The 21,189-nt window shown below is 44.8% G+C and overlaps 2 protein-coding genes and 1 long non-coding RNA gene across 3 annotated transcripts; all 3 read left to right on the top strand.

The window, feature by feature from the left end:
- The first annotated feature begins 984 nt into the window (after window positions 1-984).
- Window positions 985-3,493, top strand: LOC123051034 (uncharacterized). Its single transcript, XR_006423927.1, has 3 exons — window positions 985-1,417; window positions 3,005-3,109; window positions 3,204-3,493. It is a non-coding gene; the product is annotated as an uncharacterized lncRNA (long non-coding RNA).
- A 950-nt stretch (window positions 3,494-4,443) lies between these two features.
- Window positions 4,444-10,778, top strand: LOC123051033 (uncharacterized). Its single transcript, XM_044473783.1, has 10 exons — window positions 4,444-4,893; window positions 5,828-5,942; window positions 6,698-6,856; window positions 7,190-7,448; window positions 7,547-7,613; window positions 7,706-7,775; window positions 8,152-8,362; window positions 9,099-9,157; window positions 9,239-10,017; window positions 10,112-10,778. Exons 1-10 carry the CDS (start codon window positions 4,586-4,588, stop codon window positions 10,668-10,670), a joined length of 2,586 nt encoding a protein of 861 aa, XP_044329718.1. The 5' UTR covers window positions 4,444-4,585; the 3' UTR covers window positions 10,671-10,778.
- Window positions 10,779-19,467: 8,689 nt separating this feature from the next.
- On the top strand, window positions 19,468-20,925 carry LOC123048207 (uncharacterized). The gene has a single exon (XM_044471355.1). It carries the CDS (start codon window positions 19,468-19,470, stop codon window positions 20,923-20,925), a length of 1,458 nt encoding a protein of 485 aa, XP_044327290.1.
- Window positions 20,926-21,189: the final 264 nt, after the last annotated feature.

Below are 21,189 nucleotides of genomic sequence, written 5' to 3' on the forward strand. Positions count from 1 at the left end.
TGCCGCTTGCGCTCTTTCACATCTATAGGTTCCCCTCCATTATTAATATCGATGACACCTAAAAAACAGAATAATAATTTAGTTATTTCTTGTGCATCAGATTGTACAAATTCACAACATTAAATCATTAAATATTACTTTGGTTCGTAGAGTTCGACATGTCTTTGAAGGGAGTACGATCACTCGATCGCGTCGGAGACTTCATCTGCAAGGAAGATAGTATCAAAAAAAAGTTTCTGTTACGTGGCCACCGTGGTAAGATTGTAGAGTGCACACTTATTCTACCTCATTCCAATTCATATTCGACTTATGCACTCCTGTTTATTATACCACGAATTAAAATCACTAATGATGATGATTTAAAAATTATTCATGCAAGTATGCTAGTTGTCCAATGTCTACAGTGAAATTCAGTTGACATTACCTCAAGAGCATAAATGATCGTGTTGTTGATGCAAATTAAAATGATACATACTCCCTCCATCCCAAAATTCTTGTCTTAGATTTGTCTAGATACGGATGTATCTAATACTAAAATGTGACTTGATACATCCGTATTTAGACAAATCTAAGACAAGAATGACTTGATACATCCGTATCTAGACAAATCTAAGACAAGAATTTTGGGACGGAGGGAGTATTTTATATCCATAAAATTAATAGCACGTGGTACCACAAGTATCTTGCATTCTCTTGAGTCACAACATTTCATCAGACTATTTTTTTAGGACCGTTTACCATACATTAGATATTGTCCACATGAGAAAATATAAAAAATGGAGGCATCGTTGTACAAGAGAAAAACACAGCGTAGTATAACATTTGGCCCACCCACGAGAACTAATCTGGTCAACGGCCTATTACATCAAGTGCTACCATCCATCCATTCTAAATTGGCCCAACTTGGGCCTGCCAACACCGCTGTGCCACTATGCGCACCGTCCGATCCCCTGGATGGCACAGATCAACAACACGATCGCAAAATCAGCACTGGTGGAAACCCTACCCAAAATATCCTCCAATTTTCGCCGTCATTCACGGAAAGGAAGGAGATAGCGGCTGCGTCGGCGCCGAATTCCTTGCCGGCGTAACCGCGCCGGCAATTCGCGATGCTCGACGGCGATGTCGCGTCCGGCGTCGATCTATCCCGCTGTGCTCGTTGAGGATGTGGTGCCGCCGTCCTTGAAGGCGGACGTCCTGGCCATGGTGATGGGGGCTGCGTGGGCCGTCGCCATTGATGGCAGGCTGCGCGCGCTACGGTGACGGCGGGCCGGGAGACGGCGTCCGCGCGGAAGACGGAGGCTGAGCGGTTTCTGTGTGCTGGAGTTTGCTCCGGCGGCGTGGAGAGGAGCTGCAGCCGACGCATCGCAAAGGGATGGAGGCCCCCTTCTCCCAGCCAGTCACCGATTATATGTGGGTACGTGTATTTCTGCAACCTCATCTGAAGCATACTATTCTATTATGCTCGAAGCCCAAATAGTAAACAGGATGTGGTTTGCATAGAGTCGATGCTCACAAACATGGGGCTAATTATACATGGTAAACATGAATAAACTATAGGTCTTACCGAACCAAATTAGATAGGAGTCTGCTTGCGTTTATCTTAGCGGCGTGGCACCCGGGTTGATAGTCGAGCTGATTGAATTGGAGGCGGGGACAGATCAGCAGGAAGCCAATGCCACGAAGAGTGCGTGAGGTTCGTATGCCAAGTAGACTTATATGCAACCATGGATAGGAAAGTGATCCCGTATTAATTAATTAAAGTTAATGCGCATTATTACACAAGGAATTAGTGGGGAAACAAAAAAAATGGAAAGAACATAGATATAGCAGTTGATCCCGGACAGAATCTGATCTGTCATTGATTTCTTTCATCTAGCTGGATTTATAATGATGACAACACGTACTATAAAAATAGATCCTTGTGAAGCTGTTTTAGAGGCGACGAACACTAAGTGGCTGTGCGAACATATTTTTTTTCCGAAACGGACTGTGCGAACATAATAACATTTGAACATCATTATAGAGCATCGAAGTGAATTTTGCATCAAACTTGAACCCTCCTCATTCGTTGAACGTGAACATGGCTCGTTCGTTGAACAATCAAGCTTGCCCGGTTGAGCATCTCCTAGTGCCGCACGGCAGGCTGCCAGCTCATAGGACTGCTGGTTGTCTGGTTGGAAGACAAGCTGGCTCATGTATGTCGTTTTCAAGAACCGTACAAAATAGGTTTAATAAAACAACATACAATCCATATTTTTATACAAGATGGTCATGTTAAACATTCTTCGATTACACAAGCACTCACGTTGTGCTCTGTTGACCTCAAGCAGTGTGGCACCTAAAGTCCAAAGCCCCTGCTTTGCTAGTCCCCACCGCATCAAGTGGCGTGACACATGCTGGTCCCAGACACGTAGGTAGATAAACTCCCTCCTGGTTGAGCAATAAAATGTTAGCCCACTGCCATGCATCACATGTCGGTATGGTGTGGTACGGTCGTCTGACCTGTGTAACATTATTTTGCTAACATGCATCACTATGCCAATGACATCTGGGAAAAAATGATGTGAATTTGTTAAGAAAGTCTGGCTCAACTACATGTTAGCAAAATTCATTGTGAGATGATACAATGCACCTGCAAGCATCCTGTTTCTGAGGCTGTAGACATCTATAAAATCAATGAATCGTGGCGGCAACGAAGGGATGTTAATGCTGGCCCTGGCAAGAAGTATTTCAGTGCGCGAGTGGAGGACGATGTAAAAGTCACATGGCACCGGCAATGCAACTGGCAGATGCATAGCTGCTGGTTCAAAACCAACTTTTTTGAATAAGTGTACTGAGCCGGCACGTAGGTTGTCGCTGAAGCGATATGCGATCGGTTGAAATGGATCAAATGCAATTACATCCATTTTGACCCCCTGGAAACCTATTGCATACATTAGCAGCATGTTGAATATATTATCAGCAGATCACTTGATAGCATATCTTCTTTGAATACTTACAGTTTGGTCGATGAGGATGGCGTGAAAGATGGCTGCTCCACTCCGGGTATGTTTGATGCGAGCATACAAAACCTTTGCCGTTGCGTCCCAACCTCTACTGTATATATGTAGGTTTTCTATTTCGCTGAACCTTACATGTCTGCAATTGGTTGACAAAGAGCACAATTCTGTATATTTCCTAATGCAAATAACTAAAAGCAGGAATGGATAAAATGTTGCCTGGCGATCGGCGGTGGAGGGCCAACGGGAGCGGGAACGAAGTTCACAGGCGGTGGTGCCATGACCCTCTTCGAGCCAGGACGGCCCATCCTGGGTCCCATCGGCATGAGTGCTAAGACCCGATTTCTCTTCTAACACGACTCATGGTTCAGAACGCAAGGACGTATATTGACTGATCTGACTATTTTCATTTTCATTGGCGCCAAGTAAACCATGGTGATAGGAAAAAGGAAGTGATTGAAAGAAGGAGATTGATCAACGTTTGATTGAAAGAAGGAAGGAGATTTATCACCATCATGAATGAATTGATTGCGTTTCGATTGATTGTTGATTGATTCCGCTTGGTTGCCTTATGTGAATTATTTCTTTACCAAAGATAGAGTCGATTGGAGGGAGAAAAGAACATCGGCAGAGGGAGAAAATCGGTGGGGAGAAAACCGGTGTCGGGAGAAAAAAAAATCGCTGGAGGGGAGGGGGGATCGTACGAAGGGGTTGGACGAAGAGGGGGAATGTAAGAGGGGAAATGGAACCTTACGTTTCTTTTAGGTAGTAGAGATACCCTGCTGTTAGAGCATCTACATCTAGGATTGCCAAATTTGCCTCCCCCCTCTCTCCGCAGTCGATCCCGTATTTCCCACCCCTCAAATCCATACAAATCCATGCACGTATATCACATAGGAATAAAGAGCATACATAGAACACAAAGGATTCTTCCACATTTCATAGGACAACCAAAAGATCATTGCATAGTTCATCGTCGGACTCGGACAACCAAAAGAGTTGCAAGTTCATCGCATCTATATATGCAGGTATTTAAGAATAGGACAGGACATGATTCACCGGCACGGCACCTTGTCCTCCCCCTTGTCATCTCGGCGGCGGCGGTTGTAGTACATGGCGAAGACGGCCTAGGGGTTGTCGTCAGGGGAGTCGTTGGAGTCAAAGGAACTGTTGTTGGTGACGAAAGACGAGGACGAGGTGCAGGGAAGGACGGTGAGACGTCTGGCCCCGGGGGCTTCTCCGTAGCGAGGTAGCAGGCTTTGGCCATGGCCACCTCTTTCTCAGCGGCTGTCCACTGGGATGCCTTGTTGCCCTCCCACAAGGCCTTTGCATTCTTGCGGCGGCGGCCGTCCGTCTCCACGCTGGTCAATGAGCGGCGAGGGATCTCGCGAAGGAGCTTGTCCTCCTCGTCGGACGATGACGTGCGGTTGATGGGGGCACAGCTGCACCGACGAGATCTGGTCGCCGCCTTCCGTGCCTTCTCCTGGGCGAGCTGAGTCAAGGGCCCGTGCCTCGGACTCCTGCGTCCACCGCGGGGTTGGTTGGGGTGCTTGACGTGGCACGAACAGCCAGCGGCCACATGAATGGGTGCCAGCGGTGACCGATGCCGGACAATGGGGGACGACATTGGGCGATTACGCTTGCAGCTGCTGCTTTCACCTGAGTGGACGATGGGGCGTCACGGAGCTCGAAGAGCCGCCCTTGTCCATACGCGAGCGTTAGAGGGCGGCATAGTGGGCGAGCTCCTTGTCTGCCGATGCGGAGCTCGAGTCCTCCTTCACGAGCCCAGCCTAGACGACTGGGTCCGGCTCGATGCCAGGGACGACCTTGGCGGAAGGGGAGCGGTCGAGAGTGTTGTTTATGTGGGAATGGGGTTGGCCAGCATGGGCTGGTCCGACGTAGCGACCCTGTACTGGCTGCCCTAAATATGAGCTGGGTTTTGAGGGTGCCGGACAGCCCAGACGTTTGGGCTGAGTTTGGGGGATCTTGTTGGATGGCAATTTCGTGATCCGACAGTGACCGGGCCATTTGCTCAGACCTATAAGGGGGTTTTGAGAGGTCTGGTTCTAGATGCTCTTAGCCATCAGAATCTAGCTCATTGAGAGAATCATTCGTCTTGTTGCCATAAATGTAGACTTTGTCAAGTCTTACGAAGCTAATAAGTGGTACTCCCTCTGAAAACTATTACTGTATAAGACTTTTAGTGATCTAAAAAGTCTTACAATAGTTTACAGAAGGAGTACTATATGCTATCACTTATTACGCATGCAGGTACACCCCTTATCACTATCATTCAGTTTCACCAAGATTTGTGCGTGCACTCTCGCTTCGTCGCATATATGCTAGATCCATTTCCTAACAGGTATGTGCAAGCTGTGGTGTCGATTGACCTTACAACTTAAGTAATTCTTCTCTATGTTCTCTGGTCCCGTAAAAAGATGTATTGCAATCTAGCCGTGCTGATTGTGTGTTATTCTGTATGGCGGGCGAGCTCTACAAGGTGTGCCCTTCTCTCTTCCCTTCAGTGGCAAGAACAAAAGCAGAATGAGTTCAATGGCTCAGTGACTTTTGTCCACTGATGGCAAGAACCAACCTCGGCTCAGGATTTGATGAACGTCAGTAGTTGATTAGTCCACGGAAAAAACTGAACTCGATCAGGACACAAGTAGTTGGCTGGTATGTCTGAATTAATTGACTTAATTTGCAGTCCAACTTTAGGTACAGTATTCACTTAACGAAAATGCGTCATGCAAGCAGACAGCGTACGTTGACCGAAATCAGATCTGTAGGTTTTTAAACAAATATAACCATATGCCCACTTGCAGCAGCCGGCTACTAGTCAAGATTGTTCGTATGCGAAGAAAAATTCCATTCAATAAGTCGCGGCCCGAGAGAACACGTGGAGATAGCAAGTGGCTCAACTTGCTGACAACAAGCATGGTAACACAACCAGACACGGCACTTAGTTAGGTGGCTGCCACAAAAACCAACACCTAGCGCTACTAATTGGAGTCCAGCTAGCACAATTTGCTCATTCTCTCGATCTCCTGCGCCTCATTGCCATGGGTGTATGAAGTTGAGCGCTAACAGGTCTGTTGATTCACAATAGTCATTTTGCTCTGACTTCTCTCTTTTTGTTCGAAGATGTTTTAAAAAATCTTCTAGCTCTGTTCAACATGTCTATAGCTAGCACTCTGTATTGTGCTTTTGAACTCAATTCACCTTAATTTTTATCCTCTACTCGTATGTTAGATTATTCTTGGATTCGTTTCATGTTCGTTCCAACTATATACTATGTTCAGAACTTGAGATCTAACTTGGTTGATCTTAATACAAATTTTGCATCTTTGTTGCTTGACGCAGATTTTGATCGCATGACTGGACATCGATCTGCATAGCAGTTTCCAAGTTATTGCTTGTTCTGTATATCACCCCACGGGCAAGTCTCAAGTATGTATTCAATTCATCGTTCCTATTGCTGACCATCCAGTAGCTGTTGCTTCAAATGTTCTTCCTCCAAACAGAATCTTGTATCATATTTGAGCGTTGTCTTTTGATACATCAATCAAACTGATCAGATCTTGTGCAAGCTCGATTGGTCATTTGATGGAGATCACATGGAGAGAAAGTTAGACTAGTCATATATCTCTATTGCTTGTTCTACATGTAAAATATAGACATATGGTTTATTTCAGGTAATCATTTGTGTTTGTTTCTCTATCGGAGGAAGCAATAACATGGAAAATGTACATGCAGCGCCAAGGGTTCTGTCGTTCCGGTTATTGAATGAAATTACAAAAGGTTTCTCTACGGACATGAAAATTGGCGCAGGTTCATACGGAAATGTTTATAAGGTACAAGTGATGATGAGACTTTAATAACCAGACATGCTCGTGTTAATTTCAAACACCACCGTGTACAGCATTTACTTGAGCTGGTAGAACAAGTTCTCCCAGCAGAGAGTAACTGCTCAAGTTCACACTTCACAAAACACAAATATTTTGTTCTCTATTTATCTTTGTTAATGACTGCTTGCATAGTTGATCTTACACTGGTGCACTATAATCTGACAAAAAACAATACTCTGTGTTACATGTATCAGTATGGACAAATTTTATGCCTAGTCGTGTTACCTGTATCGCTGCAAACAGAACTTTAAACCATGCATGCATTGATATGTTGAACAGGGAGAGCATACAACTGGGGAAATTATTGCTGTGAAGGTGCTTCATTACATTCCAGGAATTGATGATGAGCAATTTGAGAAGGAGTATCACAACCTTGCAACTCTACGGCACAAAAATATTGTGCGGTTACTTGGCTATTGCCATGAAACTAGGCGAGAATTTCTGCCTTACAATGGAAAACTGGTTTTTGCTGAGATGACACAGAGAGCCCTTTGCTTTGAGTATATGCAAAATGGAAGCCTTGATGGTTGTCTTACTGGTATGATGCAGGGTGCTCTGCTTGTATTATGATATAGCATGTTAAGCAACCATTCATAACATACACTTATGGAGGCTGCCCTTTGTTTGTTGCTGTAGATGAATCTACTGGACATGATTGGTGCACACGCTACGCAATAACTAAGGGGATTTGTCAGGGTCTGAAGTACCTTCATGAGGAATTGGATCCTCCTATGTATCATTTGGATTTAAAACCAGCGAATGTATTGCTAGATGAAAATATGGTGCCGAAATTAGCCGATTTTGGCTTGTCAAGGCTCTTCAGAGGAGAACAAACACAAATGACCAAAAGTGCTGTAGGAACACTGTAAGTCTAATCATCTATGTGAATTGAAAAATTATATACATTAGACCGATGGTCTCGATAACATATATGATGTGTCATTTTGTCATATAGTGGGTACGTACCGCCGGAATACATAGATGCGGGTATAATCTCTACTAAGTTTGACATATTCAGTTTGGGTGTGCTAATCATAAAGATAATGACTGGACCAAACGGCTACTTTTCGGAGTGCTGAAATGGCTACCCAACAATTCATAGAGCTGATCTAAAAAAAAAAACAATTCATAGAGCTTGTAAGCGGAATTATTGCCTTTACTGAGACTAGTAGTACGTATTTCATGAATAATATCTCCATATAATTCGAGAAACTGCCACGCTTTATGTTACATACTGGTAGGTGCATGGGAACTGGAAGAACAAGCTACAGACAAGATCAGTTTACACGCTGGAGCGTCATTCCAAACAAGTGAAGAGATGTATCGAAATAGCTTTAAGCTGTGTGGATGCCGATCGACACCAAAGGCCGAGTATAGGTGTAATCATCAGTATGCTGAATGAGACCGAGACTGCGCCGCGATTTCGGAGACCAAGGGTCGACGATATACAAGGTGTGGTCACTAATGGCACAATTGCTAATTTCTTACTATCTTTATCTATGTATCGTTCCAAAAACATATGCATGGGTACATCTCTGCATCTATGTAGAGAGACGGGGATAACATAGAATATAATTTCCACTAAGCCGGCTTGAATATGGTAACACTCCACGCTCTTGTTGCAGAAATAGTAACATTTGACAACCTCTTCGTCAATAAGATTACTTATATTTTGGCATCTATTTTTTATTAGGCAGTAAAAGGTTTGTAACACTGCAGATGCACTAAAGTAACACTTTTTACCAAACCAAGTGTTGTGGAATATACATAAAGTAGGTGACGTACAGCCAGTTATATGTATAGGGACCACCTATAGAGTGCGGAGTTTCTGCTCCCGGGCTCATCTGCACCCTCGCTCAGAAAAAATCAAAATAAATACTAGAAAAATTCAAAAAATTCTAATTTTTTGTGTGGTAGATAATTTGATGCGTGAGGTCCGGTCCAAATTTTAACTCATTTGGATATCTGAGCAGCTCTCGGCAAAAAAGACAAATACAGTGTTGGTAAAAAAGTTTACTATTCACGCACTGTTCTGATCCGATTTGTCTTTTTTGCCGAGAGCTCCTCAGATGTCCAAATGAGTCGAAATTTGTACCGGACCTCACGCATCAAATTATCTACCACACAATTTTTTTTTTGGAATTTTTTTATTTTTTCTAGTATTTATTGTGAATTTTGTTTTGAGCAGGAGCAGATGAGCCTGGGCACCGAGTTGGATATCCGCCACTTATAGATATGCTAAGAAATGTGAGTACTTAGTTTTTAGCCTACTTAAATAATTTTTTTCGATAAAGGACATTTCAGCCGTAGCTGGCCATTATTCGATAGACAAGAAAACTAGTAATGAATAATGAAGATGAACCAAGAAAACAAAGAACACTGAGCGTGCAGCTGGCGTTCAAGCACTGCAAAAGGGCCCCACTGAAAGAGTGTAAAATAAAGGTGATGCTGGAGCTCACCGGTGGCGACAGCACCAGTGACCGGCCGGGCCTGGACCTGGTGCTCGTCATGGACGTCAGTGGCAGTATGGAGGGCGAGAAGCTAGACCAAGTAAAGACCGCCATGCGGTTTGTCGTACAGAAGCTCAGCCCCATCGACCGACTCTCCATTGTCACATTCTCTAATATCGCCACCAAGCTCTGTCCGCTGCAGCAGGTCACCGAGGCCTCGCAGCGGCAGTTGCAGCAGCTCATCGACAGTCTTGTGGCCCAGGGCGCCACCAACATAATTGACGGCCTCCGGACCGGGGCCAATATCCTTACCGACCGCAAGGTGAGCGACGGTCGCGTCGCCAGCATCATGCTCATGTCTGACGGTCACGTCCAGGACACTGGCGGTGCTGGCCTGATCATGGCCGTAGCCCAGTGCCTCGCCGGGCTGCTTACGGTCGCGATTGAGGAGCTCGAACTGAAGATGGAATGGGTCATTGGCGAATTACATATAGTTAAGGTGAACTCTGGGAATCTAAAGTCCTACGGCGGCAAGGGTCACGAGCGCGTAAGCTTTGGCAACCTCTACAGCAGAGAAGTTCGCAGGGTCATTGTTGAACTTCTTCTACCGGCAATCGACAGCGAGCGTAGCACGGAGATCGAAGTCACGCTGGTACGGTATCCATCAAAAACAGGTAGCAATCAATGAGATAATCAGTGTAAACCATCAAATGAAATCATCTTTAATATGTCTGTGATGACCGAAATGCAGCTCTTCAGGGAGGCCAGAGTTCATCAGCATGCCTCCTAAGACAATGAGTGTGTGGCGCACCAGCATGGAGGTCTTCGAGGAGGAGATGCCGCCAGAGTTACTGATGGAGGAGGCCCGTTTGCACGCGGTGGAAATGCTTCACCAGGCGATGTACCTGGCGGAGGACATGAGAGACCTTGGCAGTGCCAAGGCTCTGCTAGTGGAGGCCCAGAACAGGGAGCGCTGCATCCCGGAGCTCAGGACCGAGCTGCAGGGGATCATCGATCTGTTGGAAGCGCCAGAATCGTACGCCAAGCACGGCCAACCGTACACGGCGTCCTCGTCTATTTCGCACCGCCTGGAGCGTTACGCGGCGAGGGGCAACATGGAGACCATGCGGCTCTTTGCAACGCCACGCATTGATGAGTACCTAGAGCAGGCCAAGAAGTTCCACGATGACCCTACGATACCACTGCCGTCTACGGATGACGATGTCCAGCAGGAGGTTGGTGTTCTTAACATTAATGTTGCCAGTAGGGCTGAGGAGATGCGGAGATTGAGCTTGGAAATAATGGTCTAATTAAGCAGCCATGCAGACTATCAAGAACCACAGCAGCAAATGTAGAAACAAACTGGTTACATGTCCTCTGAAAATTTTTAGTGAAGGAAATGTGATTCTGATCATTCACCGACCCAGATAAAAGGGCTCCGTTGCGCCCCCCCCCCCCCCCCTCCCTCCTTTCTCCTCTGAGAATATTTCAAACAAATTTTATAGTTGAATTTTAAATTCAAATAAATGAATGAACGAACATTTGAACCAGAGACCTCTCAAAACAGGAACTAGGTTGCTACCAACACGCCAGAACCTACTCTCATGGCATTAATTAGATCCTACGTACTTACTATAAATTGAGTGTTTAAATTCAAAAAATTCAAAAAACTGATATTTTTTTGCTTGGTACGGGGATTTACCGAGGGGCACGGAAATACGCGGTAACCATGAAAAATATCGAAATTTCGACCGGTAACCAAAACCTTGGTGACAATCAGGCTCGGCAACCTCTATGGAAGGGAAGTGCGCAAGGTCATGGTTGACCTCCGCCTCCCCACCATTGAGAGCGAGCGGAGTACCGAGATCCTCAAGGCCACCTACTCATACAGAAGCAGGTACCAAATACCAGTCAATTCCAACTGATATTTGTATTAGGATTTAGGAATGAGACCATATTGCATGCATGTTCATAGGCTTCGTAAATGTGATGTGCAGCTCTTCTGGGAGGCAGCAGTTTGTTGCGCGTCCAGAGATGCTGACCGTGTGGCGCACCGGCGTAGATGTCTCAGACTTCGAGGAGGAGAAGCCGGTGGAGTCACAGAGGGAGGAGGCCTGTTTGGAGACGGCAAAGATGATCAAGGAGGCAAAAACCATGGGGGGCAACTTCTACTCCAAACGTGCGTATGGCAAGCTAGTGGAGGCTCAAAATATGCTGGTTGAGGAGTCGGACCCGCTGCTCATGACGGAGCTGCAGGATCTCTTAGGGCCAGTTCTTTTGTTAGCTCTTTTGGGCTTCCAGAATAAGCTGCCCCCTACCCAGCTTATTCTGGAAGCCCAAACAAATTATTTTTTTATAAGCCTATTAGTCAAGTCTTAACTATTAGGCTTCTAAAAGATAAATTTGGTTGGGCTTCTAGAATAAGCTAGGTAGGGGGCAGCTTATTGCAGCTTATTCTAGAAGCCACAAAAAAAACTGGCCATAATGCTCTTGGACCCGGAAAGGTACGGCCCCTGGAAGGGTCGCTCCTATGCCTCGTCCTCCGAGTCTTCACATGACCGGCAGCGTTTCACAGCTAGGGGGGTCACGCGGCTCTTCGCGACACCACGTATGGACATCTACCTTGAGCAGGCCAAGAAGTTCCTCGATGACCCGACGATGCTGCTGCCGTCGTCGATGGACGATGCCATCAAGGACGAGCTAGTCTTTGCTGCTCTTACGAACAATGTTGCCACTAGGGAAGAGGAGATGCGGAGATTGAGCTTGTTTACAGAAGACTAAATTAAGCAAGCATTCTAGCTGTCGAGCTGAACGTTAGCCTGCCTTTACTGTATCTTGATTCTTGAGGTGGTAAACTAATTTTTTGAAAATGGGTGCTTTATTACTTAAATGATTTAAGCATTACACCCGGCCTTTGCATAACTAAGATGCACACAGCCAATAAAGTCCTCACTACAAGCCAAAATAAAAGAAGAAGGCGAAATACAAAGATGAATATATGTATGACACCTAAACGGTAGGAGGCCCAATCATGTACACACCTCCGTAAAAGTATCCCTCGCCGCAGCCTCCAATCGTGTACACACCTCCGTAAACAGGTCTCGATTCTTCACTCGCTGTAGAGAGGACAATAGACGAAGCGTCCCGGTACATATGTAGATAACCTGCATAAGGGAAGTACTTTATCATTAAAAACCTTATCATTTCTACATAGCCAAAGTGACCAAATCATGGCAAGCGCTCCCACCCTAAGAAGAATTCTAAACTTGTGATCAATACCATGTAACCAGTTGCCAAATATATTAGCAACACTACACGGAGGATATAAGCCATAAGCTATCTGAATGACTGACCATATAGAACAAGCCAATTTACAATGAAAGAACAAATGTTTTATTATCTCATCATGCGGACAAAATACACATTGCGTACTTCCATGCCAATTCCTCTTAATAAGGTTATCTTTAGTAAGAATGACTCCGCGACGAAGATACCACGCAAAGATTTTATTCTTAAGAGGTATCTTCATCTTTCAGATCTTCTTATTATTATCAACTGGCACATCTGACTGGATCAGACCTCTATACATAGACTCCACTGAGAACTGCCCATTCCCATGTAGGTTCCAACGAAAGATATCGGACCCTTGTGACAACTGTACCGTGGTTAACCGTTGGAGCAGTATGTTCCACGATTGGAGTCTAGGTCCAATTAAATCCCTTCTGAACGTCACATTTGGCGGAAATGATTCCAAAACATTGGCAATACTATCGCCCTTGTGATGCACAATATTGTACATAGCTGGATATTGTTCCCGGAGAGTAGCACTACCTAGCCACTTATCCTCCCAGAATCTAATTTCCGAGCCATCCTTAATTGAGAAGGAACCATAGCGGAAGAAATATTTCTTCGTTGCCATTAGTCCGGCCCAAAAATGAGAGTCCCCAGGCTTCCAGTATACTTGGGATACCGCCTTAGAACCCACATATTTTCTCCTTAGGAGGGTTTGCTATACACCATCTTCCGTCAACAACTTAAACAACCATTTGCCGAGGAGGGCCCTGTTCTTAACCTCAAGGTCATGAATGCCCAACCCGCCTTGTTCCTTGGGACGGCAAACCACACTCCATTTAGCCAGCCGATATTTTTTTCTCTCGCTATCACCTTACCAAAAGAATCTTGATCGGAAGTAATCCAATCTATGTAATACTCCTTTCGGCAATTTGAAGAAGGAAATCATATATAGTACCATGTTACTTAGTACTGAATTTATGAGGACCAACCTTCCACCCAGAGATAGCAATTTACCTTTCCAACTATTAAATCTATTTTGTAGTATCTCGTCGACGTGTTTCCATTCAGAATTTGTGAGTCTCCGATAATGTATCGGTATCCCCAAATAAGTGCTCGGAAACTGGCCCAATCCGCATCCGAATAGCTCACCATACAGATGGGCTTCGTCTTGAGCCTCGCCAAAACAAAACAGTTCACTTTTATGGAAATTGATCTTAAGCCCTGAGAGTTGCTCGAATACTGATAAAATTAATTTCAGATTTCTTGCTTTCTCGAGGTCATGATCCATAAAGAGAATCGTATCGTCGGCATATTGGAGGATAGATAGGCCACCATCCACTAGATGATTCACTACCCCATCAATTTGGCCATCACCTTGGCACGCTCAATCATGACCGCTAACATATCAGCCACTATATTGAATAGCATGGGCGATATTGAGTCACCTTGTCGCAATCCTGTCTTTGTTTGGAAATAGTTGCCAACGTCATCATTGACTTTAATGACAACACTACCTCCAGACACGAAACTATGGATCATAGCGCGCCACTCAGCAGAAAAACCTTTTATTCTGAGAGTCTGTTGAAGGAAAGACCACTTGACTTTGTCATAAGCTTTTTCAAAGTCGATTTTAAGAACCACCCCATTCAGTTTTTTCCGATGCAATCCGTGAACTGTTTCATGAAGGACAACAACCCCATCTAGGATGTTTAAGCTCTGGTTCATTCTGTTTCTTTTTCTGTAATATACTTCCCTGCTTGCCAAATTATAGTGCATATATTCCATGATGAATCTAATGTTATTGATTTGATGTAGTAAATGTTGATAAATTTATCTATAAACCTGGACTATGTTTGAATTTTGAAAAATATTGTATGCACAATAATTTGGCAACGAGGCAGTAGTAGACTACTAGCATCTTGTTTGTCTTTCGAGATTTGAATCTGATCCATTTAGTTTGCTGTTGGGTATTTCCACAGATTTTCTGCACGACTTTTGGGCCACACTGATGTTGCGCTTTGGTAACTGCTCTGACACTGCTAGCCTCCATTCTCAGTTTATAATGCACAGCATATTTCATGATGAATATAATTTTATTGATTTGGAATCTTAAATTTTGGCGATTTTTCTTTAGACAAGCTCACAACCCACACTACCAAATTTTATTGTTTTGGATGCGATGATACAATATTTTTCAAAAGATCAGATCCCAGCGCCGCCAGCCCCACAACCCACAACGGATCCTGCCGCCGGCGTTGGCCTCGGTGGCGGCGGCGCCCGGTGCCAAGGCGCTAACTTAGGAGGAGGCGGCGACAACCCCTCAAGGCGGCTGGGGCACTTTGGGCTGGGGGCTTATGCCGAGGCCAGGGTGGCTCCCTGGCCGTGCGACGGCAACCGACGACCCCATGGCTGCTGGTGCTGGCGATGGTGGGCATGGCGGAGGCCACAGATCTGGATCCCACCTAGATCCATAGTTGATTGTTCAAGTAGATGGTCGGCGGCGCGATGAGGGCTCCAGTGAAGGGATGGAGGATATCCGCCGGAGTACTAGAGGCGGCTTACGCCTTTATGGCAAAGCTCCGTGAGGTTCTAGCAAGCTGCCAGATCGTGACGATGCGGCTTCCAGTGAAAACCGCGCCTGACTGCAGTCTTGTCGGACGATGGCAGCATCTCTGACGTCGTTTCCTTCTCGAGGCATCGTCGTTGCAGGTCACGTCAACTCGATAGGGGTGTTCCAGGGGAAACCCTAGATCTGGGTCTACCGGATCGGACGATGATGACGCCTTCGGTGTCGTTCTCCCTCCTAGGGGCATCGTTTTGAAGCAAGTGTTGACTGAAGGGGACAAGAGGAGGAGCGGTATTATATCATCCGCAAGGCCGACGACGGATCCCGATGGCATGTCACCGCCGAGTTTCAGCGACATACGCGTGGATCGATACGTACAGGATGGTGGAGTTGTTTGACGCCGTGGTGGCGTCAACGACATGCCTGTAAAGGTCGGTGCGTCAGTACCTGCTCTGGAGATGGATCGGTAGAAGACGATGGCGTGGCGGCCTCTGAGAGTGCGCCGGACCGGTGTGTGACCCACTCCCGGCATTGTGGCTTGGTTGGGCCATCCGGCTTTGGATGTTAGGCTTTGGTGCGACATTTGTTTGGTATTCGGCTCGGACATTCGGAACCCTTTATCAAGTGGATAGGAGTAGCCACAGGTGTTGGCTTTAGACTGACTCATGTATTACTTTGTAAGGTCTTTGTGATAATTAATAAAATGGCTGCATGCATAGTCTAGATGCAAAGGCCGGGGGTATATCCTCCTTTTCTAAAAAAAGGAAAATGGGAAAGAGAAAAGGAAAACGAGCTTGCAGTGATGACCAAATGGACTAGAAATCTAGAGCAGAATCATGATTCAAGATCAGTTCGACACAAATTTGAAGGAAACTTAACTTCCTTTATTGTGAAGGAGGAACATACACAGATTACATAAAGATTAAAGAAGCCAGCATCTGAGTTACTACATTTCTATTTACTCCCTGCTTGACTTTTCTTTTGATAGGAAGACCGGTAACGACAAAATTTACTGTACAAGGCTAGCTTGAAAATCCAGGCAATAATGATGACCTGCAAGTCGCAACACCACCTCCTCCTCGCACCTTCCAGCAGCTTGTTTGTAAGATTTTGGGCAACAATATCCTCTGAAAGATTAGTAGTAAAGCATGCTGTAGTTATTCTCATCATCACTGATGAAAACATAAGGGCGCATACCTTTTCCTTGTCAAGGAGTGGTGCCATGCTTTCTCGAGTGAAGTTCATCCGGAAAAGCTCAAACAATTTCCACCGTCAAACTTTGCTAGAGTAGAGTGCACATATACTCGATGCCGGAAAGGTGTGGCTACTCCCAGGCTTACACACACCCCTTATCTCAGCCGTCATGTGGTACTGCGATTCTCACAGGAGCCTGACTCGTGGCACACCTCTGTGTTTGACTTTTCGTAATCAGCTTTCTATGCTGCAGCAGACTGACAGCACATGGAGCCAAGTATCAGAATTCGTGTTAATGTACATGTACGCAAGTGAAGAACTGTCCCACACAACACAAGTAAATTTAGTTGGGATCTCAGAGCGAAGACAATCTGCTATGAACCGTGTAGATAGAAGTGTACCCACACCCGGGAGTAGAAAAGTCACTAAAATATGTACGTTTATATGGAAGTAGTATTAGTTTCGACTTACCTACTGTGAATGAATATTACAAATACGAGTCAATGTTTTGATGTCGTTTGGATAGTTGGCTGTCATTCTCACATGCTTTTACTAGGAGCACAACTTGTGTTTTCCATGGCGTACTAGGCCAATATACAACACAAGTAAATGATGTTTATAAGGCTACATGTCAGCAGCCATGTGTCACCCACCCTTGAACACGTCGCAGTTAATAGTTAGGATACTTTTAAGTGTTGGCTTACGTTTATACCGAGTATCACAGATGAAACTCTCAGCATACCTTAAGGACATGTGGCACCCTCCGGTTGACCCCTGGCTGAATAGAACCATGCGGCGACACTCGGCTTACCCCTATGCCGTGAACAGCCTATGAGGAACTCAGTTTATATTATGGACACATGGCATCTGTAGAAGTGCATGACCTTTTGGATTTGATACAATGTACAAGTATATGTTTAAGCCAATGCAACCAAAAACCCAATCTTATGAAAGAGACTAAGTAATACATTTATACGTCAACAACACCTTTCGGTTGACCCCTGGCAGAAATGGAAGCTGAGCAGTGTCCCTTGGCATACTCCTATGCCGTGAACTGGCTATGAGACACTCGGCTCATATGTTGGATACGTGTCACCTTCTGATTGACCCCTAGCTGAAATGGAAGCCGAGCGGCGACACCTAGCTTTTCGTCTGCTGGCCGTCAGACATCTTTAAGTTGCCGAGAGCTGCTGATTTATATATACTTGCAAACCGTTTTCTGAGTCCCTGATAAAAACACTCGGCTTACGTCGCTTTGCCGACATGGGTGAAGCCGAGTCAGCTTTGCTGGGTGTAACACTGGGCAAACTTTTTGCCGAGGTGTATTTGGCCTTTGCTCTATTTCTGATACTCGGCATTATGTGTTTTTCTTGTAGTAAAGATAATTAAAATGTACAAGCTGGCATGTAATAACGATATTAATTTGGGCCTACCTACTGACGTTTGGGCAGCTGGCTTGTCATTCTCATATGTTTTTGCTAGGATCGCAGCTTGTGTATTCTATTGGGTACTAGGCCAATATACAATACAAGAACACCTAGTTTATAAGGATAGATGTTAGCAGCCGTGTGTCACCCACCCGTGAAAATATACAATACAAGAACACCTTGTTTGTAAGGATAGATGTTAGCAGCCATGTGTCACCCACCCGTGAAAATATACAATACAAGAACACCTAGTTTGTAAGGATAGATGTTAGGAGCCGTGTGTCATTCACTCGTTAAAATATACAATACAACACCTAGTTTATAAGGAGAGATGTAAGCAGCCGTGTGTCACTACAGGATTTTTTTTTAAGCCGAGTACCCAATACAATGGGAGGATGACACCCACCCTTGAACTCGTCGTAGTCAATAGTTTGGGGACTTCCCTAATTTACGAAGAACCTTTTTGAGACTTGGCACAGGCTAGTCAATTTATCCAGACGCCAACAAGACCGACCAGCAGTAGTTTTCGTTCTCCATCGTCTTTTTGCTTGCCATGGAGGCTGCCATATGTGCCGTCACAGGTGAAAACATGAAGAAACACACACAAACACCAGCTATATATCTAGCTAACCTGCATATTTCAGACTAGATTACATAGAGAATTAACACTCGGCGACCCTTATCTTAAATTTTCTTTTTTTACTCGCTTGGCTTGCCTTTCCAGGAATAAGCATGCTATAAGAAAGACGACCGGTAATGATAAGATTGACTGTACAAGACAACCCCGACGACAATGAGGAGCTCTCCAGTGCCACTGCTGAGTCCCAGGGCGGGAGTTATTGCTGCCGTGGCAGGCTATATTGCACAGCATCTCCACCCCACACCCAGGAGATGAGTTTTATTGAAATTTCATAATGTCCGATGCTTAGATAATTAGAACTGATAATTGCTCTAACCCTAATCATTACGGGGGGCAACAACAATTTCATGCAGGCAGACGACTCCTAGTTTCAAACAGCAAACAAATCAAGTCTCTATCGTCCGAAGTTGCATCATACTTTTTTTACTTTTTCCATTTTTTGTAGCAATGTGAAGAATGCACATGGTGCAACGGATTTCAGTTAAAGACTAAACTACCATAAAATAAGCCACATATATACTGGTTGCGTTCTGAAGGACTAAAGGAGCAAAAATGTACAAACAAAATGGTCAAATCTCCTCCCAAAGATTACTGAAGCATTGAGTGGTGATCCTCATCTTCATTGACCAATATAAAAAATGGAGCATATTGTTTCCTTGCCAATTTGTTGCGCCATGCTTCTCAACTGTCGTTCATCTAGCCCAGGCAATTTCCACGGTGGTACTTTGGTACAGTAGAGTACACACATAAGTATAGAAGGAGTCAATAGAAAAAAAACTAATTTGGACCTACTTAATGTGAATACTAAAAATACTAACCAATTTTTCCCTGCTGCCTGTGCACATATAAGTGCAGAAGGGTGGCTGGACAGTCTCAGCCAACCTCGTTGCAGCTAAAGTCATCCTTGCTATGCAAGACTTGGCAGAAGCCAGCCCAGTTAAATTTGTCCAGAGACCAAAAGGCAGATTACCTCATCAATCTCAAACATGGAGGTTGCCAAGTCTGTAGTTGCAAGTGAACTGGTGAGCCGGTTCATCTCCTTCCTGATGAACAAGTACCAATCCTCCAGCCATGCACAGTCAGAGGAGAAGGTGCTGGAGAACTTGCAGCATCTCCTGATGAGAGCTTGCACCATCGTCGAGGAGGCAGACACACGATACATAACCAACTCCGGGATGATGATGCAGCTCAAGACGCTCTCAGAGGCCATGTACCGAGGATACAGTGTGCTGGATAACTCGAGGTACCAAGCCCTCCAAGATGGTGCGTGCATTGACAAGGTTAGCAGCAACAATTCATCTAGCAGCAGTTTGTATTTAGCCAAGCGCTCACGAACAACAACTGATAAGGGCACACACCTTGAGTCGCACAGTGCCTTGGAAAGTTTAGAAATTGCTATAGCTGACATGGTAGAATTTGTTGTGCTTCTGGGTGGATGTGAGCGCATGTCTCGTAGGCCATACGACGTTTATCTTTACACCGACAACTTCATGTTCAGCCGACATGCTGAAAAGCAAAAGCTCTTGAGCTTCTTGTTGCAGCACAACGACCCTCACGGAGATCATGCACTCCCAGTTCTCCCGGTCATAGGTGGTCCAACAACTGGGAAGAAAACTTTGGTTGCCCATGTGTGCGGCGATGAAAGGGTTCGCTCGCGATTCCCTTCTGTATTGCACTTAGATGGAGACAACATTATGAGCATACTTGACCATGGAAGGACCATGGAAGGAATGTTGTTGGTCGTTATCGAGTTTGCTTCTGATGTAGGGGACGATGATTGGAAAAAGTTTCGCTCATTTTTCATAAGAATAGGCAGAGGAAGTAAGATAATCATCATAAGTAAACTAAAAATATTAGGCAGGTTTGGATCGGTGAAACCAATTTTCCTTACTGTTCTATCAAATGATGAGTTGAGGTACCTTTTCAAGGCATTGGCATTCGGGAGCATAGACCCTGCAGAACATCCACGGTTAGTTCAAGTAGCAGATGAATTTGTGAAGGTGTTGAACAATATGCAAGGTTCACTTATCGCAGCAAATTCATACGCGGATGTGTTGAGAAAAAATCTCAATGTTCGGTTTTGGCGTTGCACATTGGACAAGGCAATAAGATTTCTTAAAAGAAACCTATCCATAGATGGTGTGCAACCAAGCACGCGTTTAGCACAAGGTCATCAAGTGGACATAACAGACTTTGCTTTGCATCCACTTAGCATGACACGTTATACAATTAATGTTTCAATCAAGGAGGAATCACCAAGTGTGACATTGGGGGGACTTATAGTAGATCCAAGTGTTAGACCAGAAGGAGACTTTATTCTAACATCATGGGAATCAAGGTTACCCCCTCATAAATCATTTGTTTATTTTGCTACAAGTCATGCTCATGACACATGTGAAGGTAGTGCTTTGTTAGGTAGGAAGCGACGAGGAGTGCCAATTTAAGAGTTTTTTTTTGGAGCTCATGTAATGTAACTCTTGTTGTATTTTTTTGATACATGGTAAAAGAAACCTATCCATTGAACTAATTGTATTACAGATCTCAATGGCCGTACAATAAACTTGTATTATGTTGTATCAGATCCAACAATCCACCTGCTCTTCTTAGACATTGTGAACTAAATGTACTATAGTTCTCAGTAAGTTGGCTTACTTACTAATGAAACATAAATTAAACAAAGGGGTATATGCATCATCATCATCGCATAG

This window comes from Triticum aestivum, chromosome 2D (assembly GCF_018294505.1).
Source record: "Triticum aestivum cultivar Chinese Spring chromosome 2D, IWGSC CS RefSeq v2.1, whole genome shotgun sequence".
In the NCBI taxonomy this organism is placed as follows: Eukaryota; Viridiplantae; Streptophyta; class Magnoliopsida; order Poales; family Poaceae; genus Triticum; species Triticum aestivum.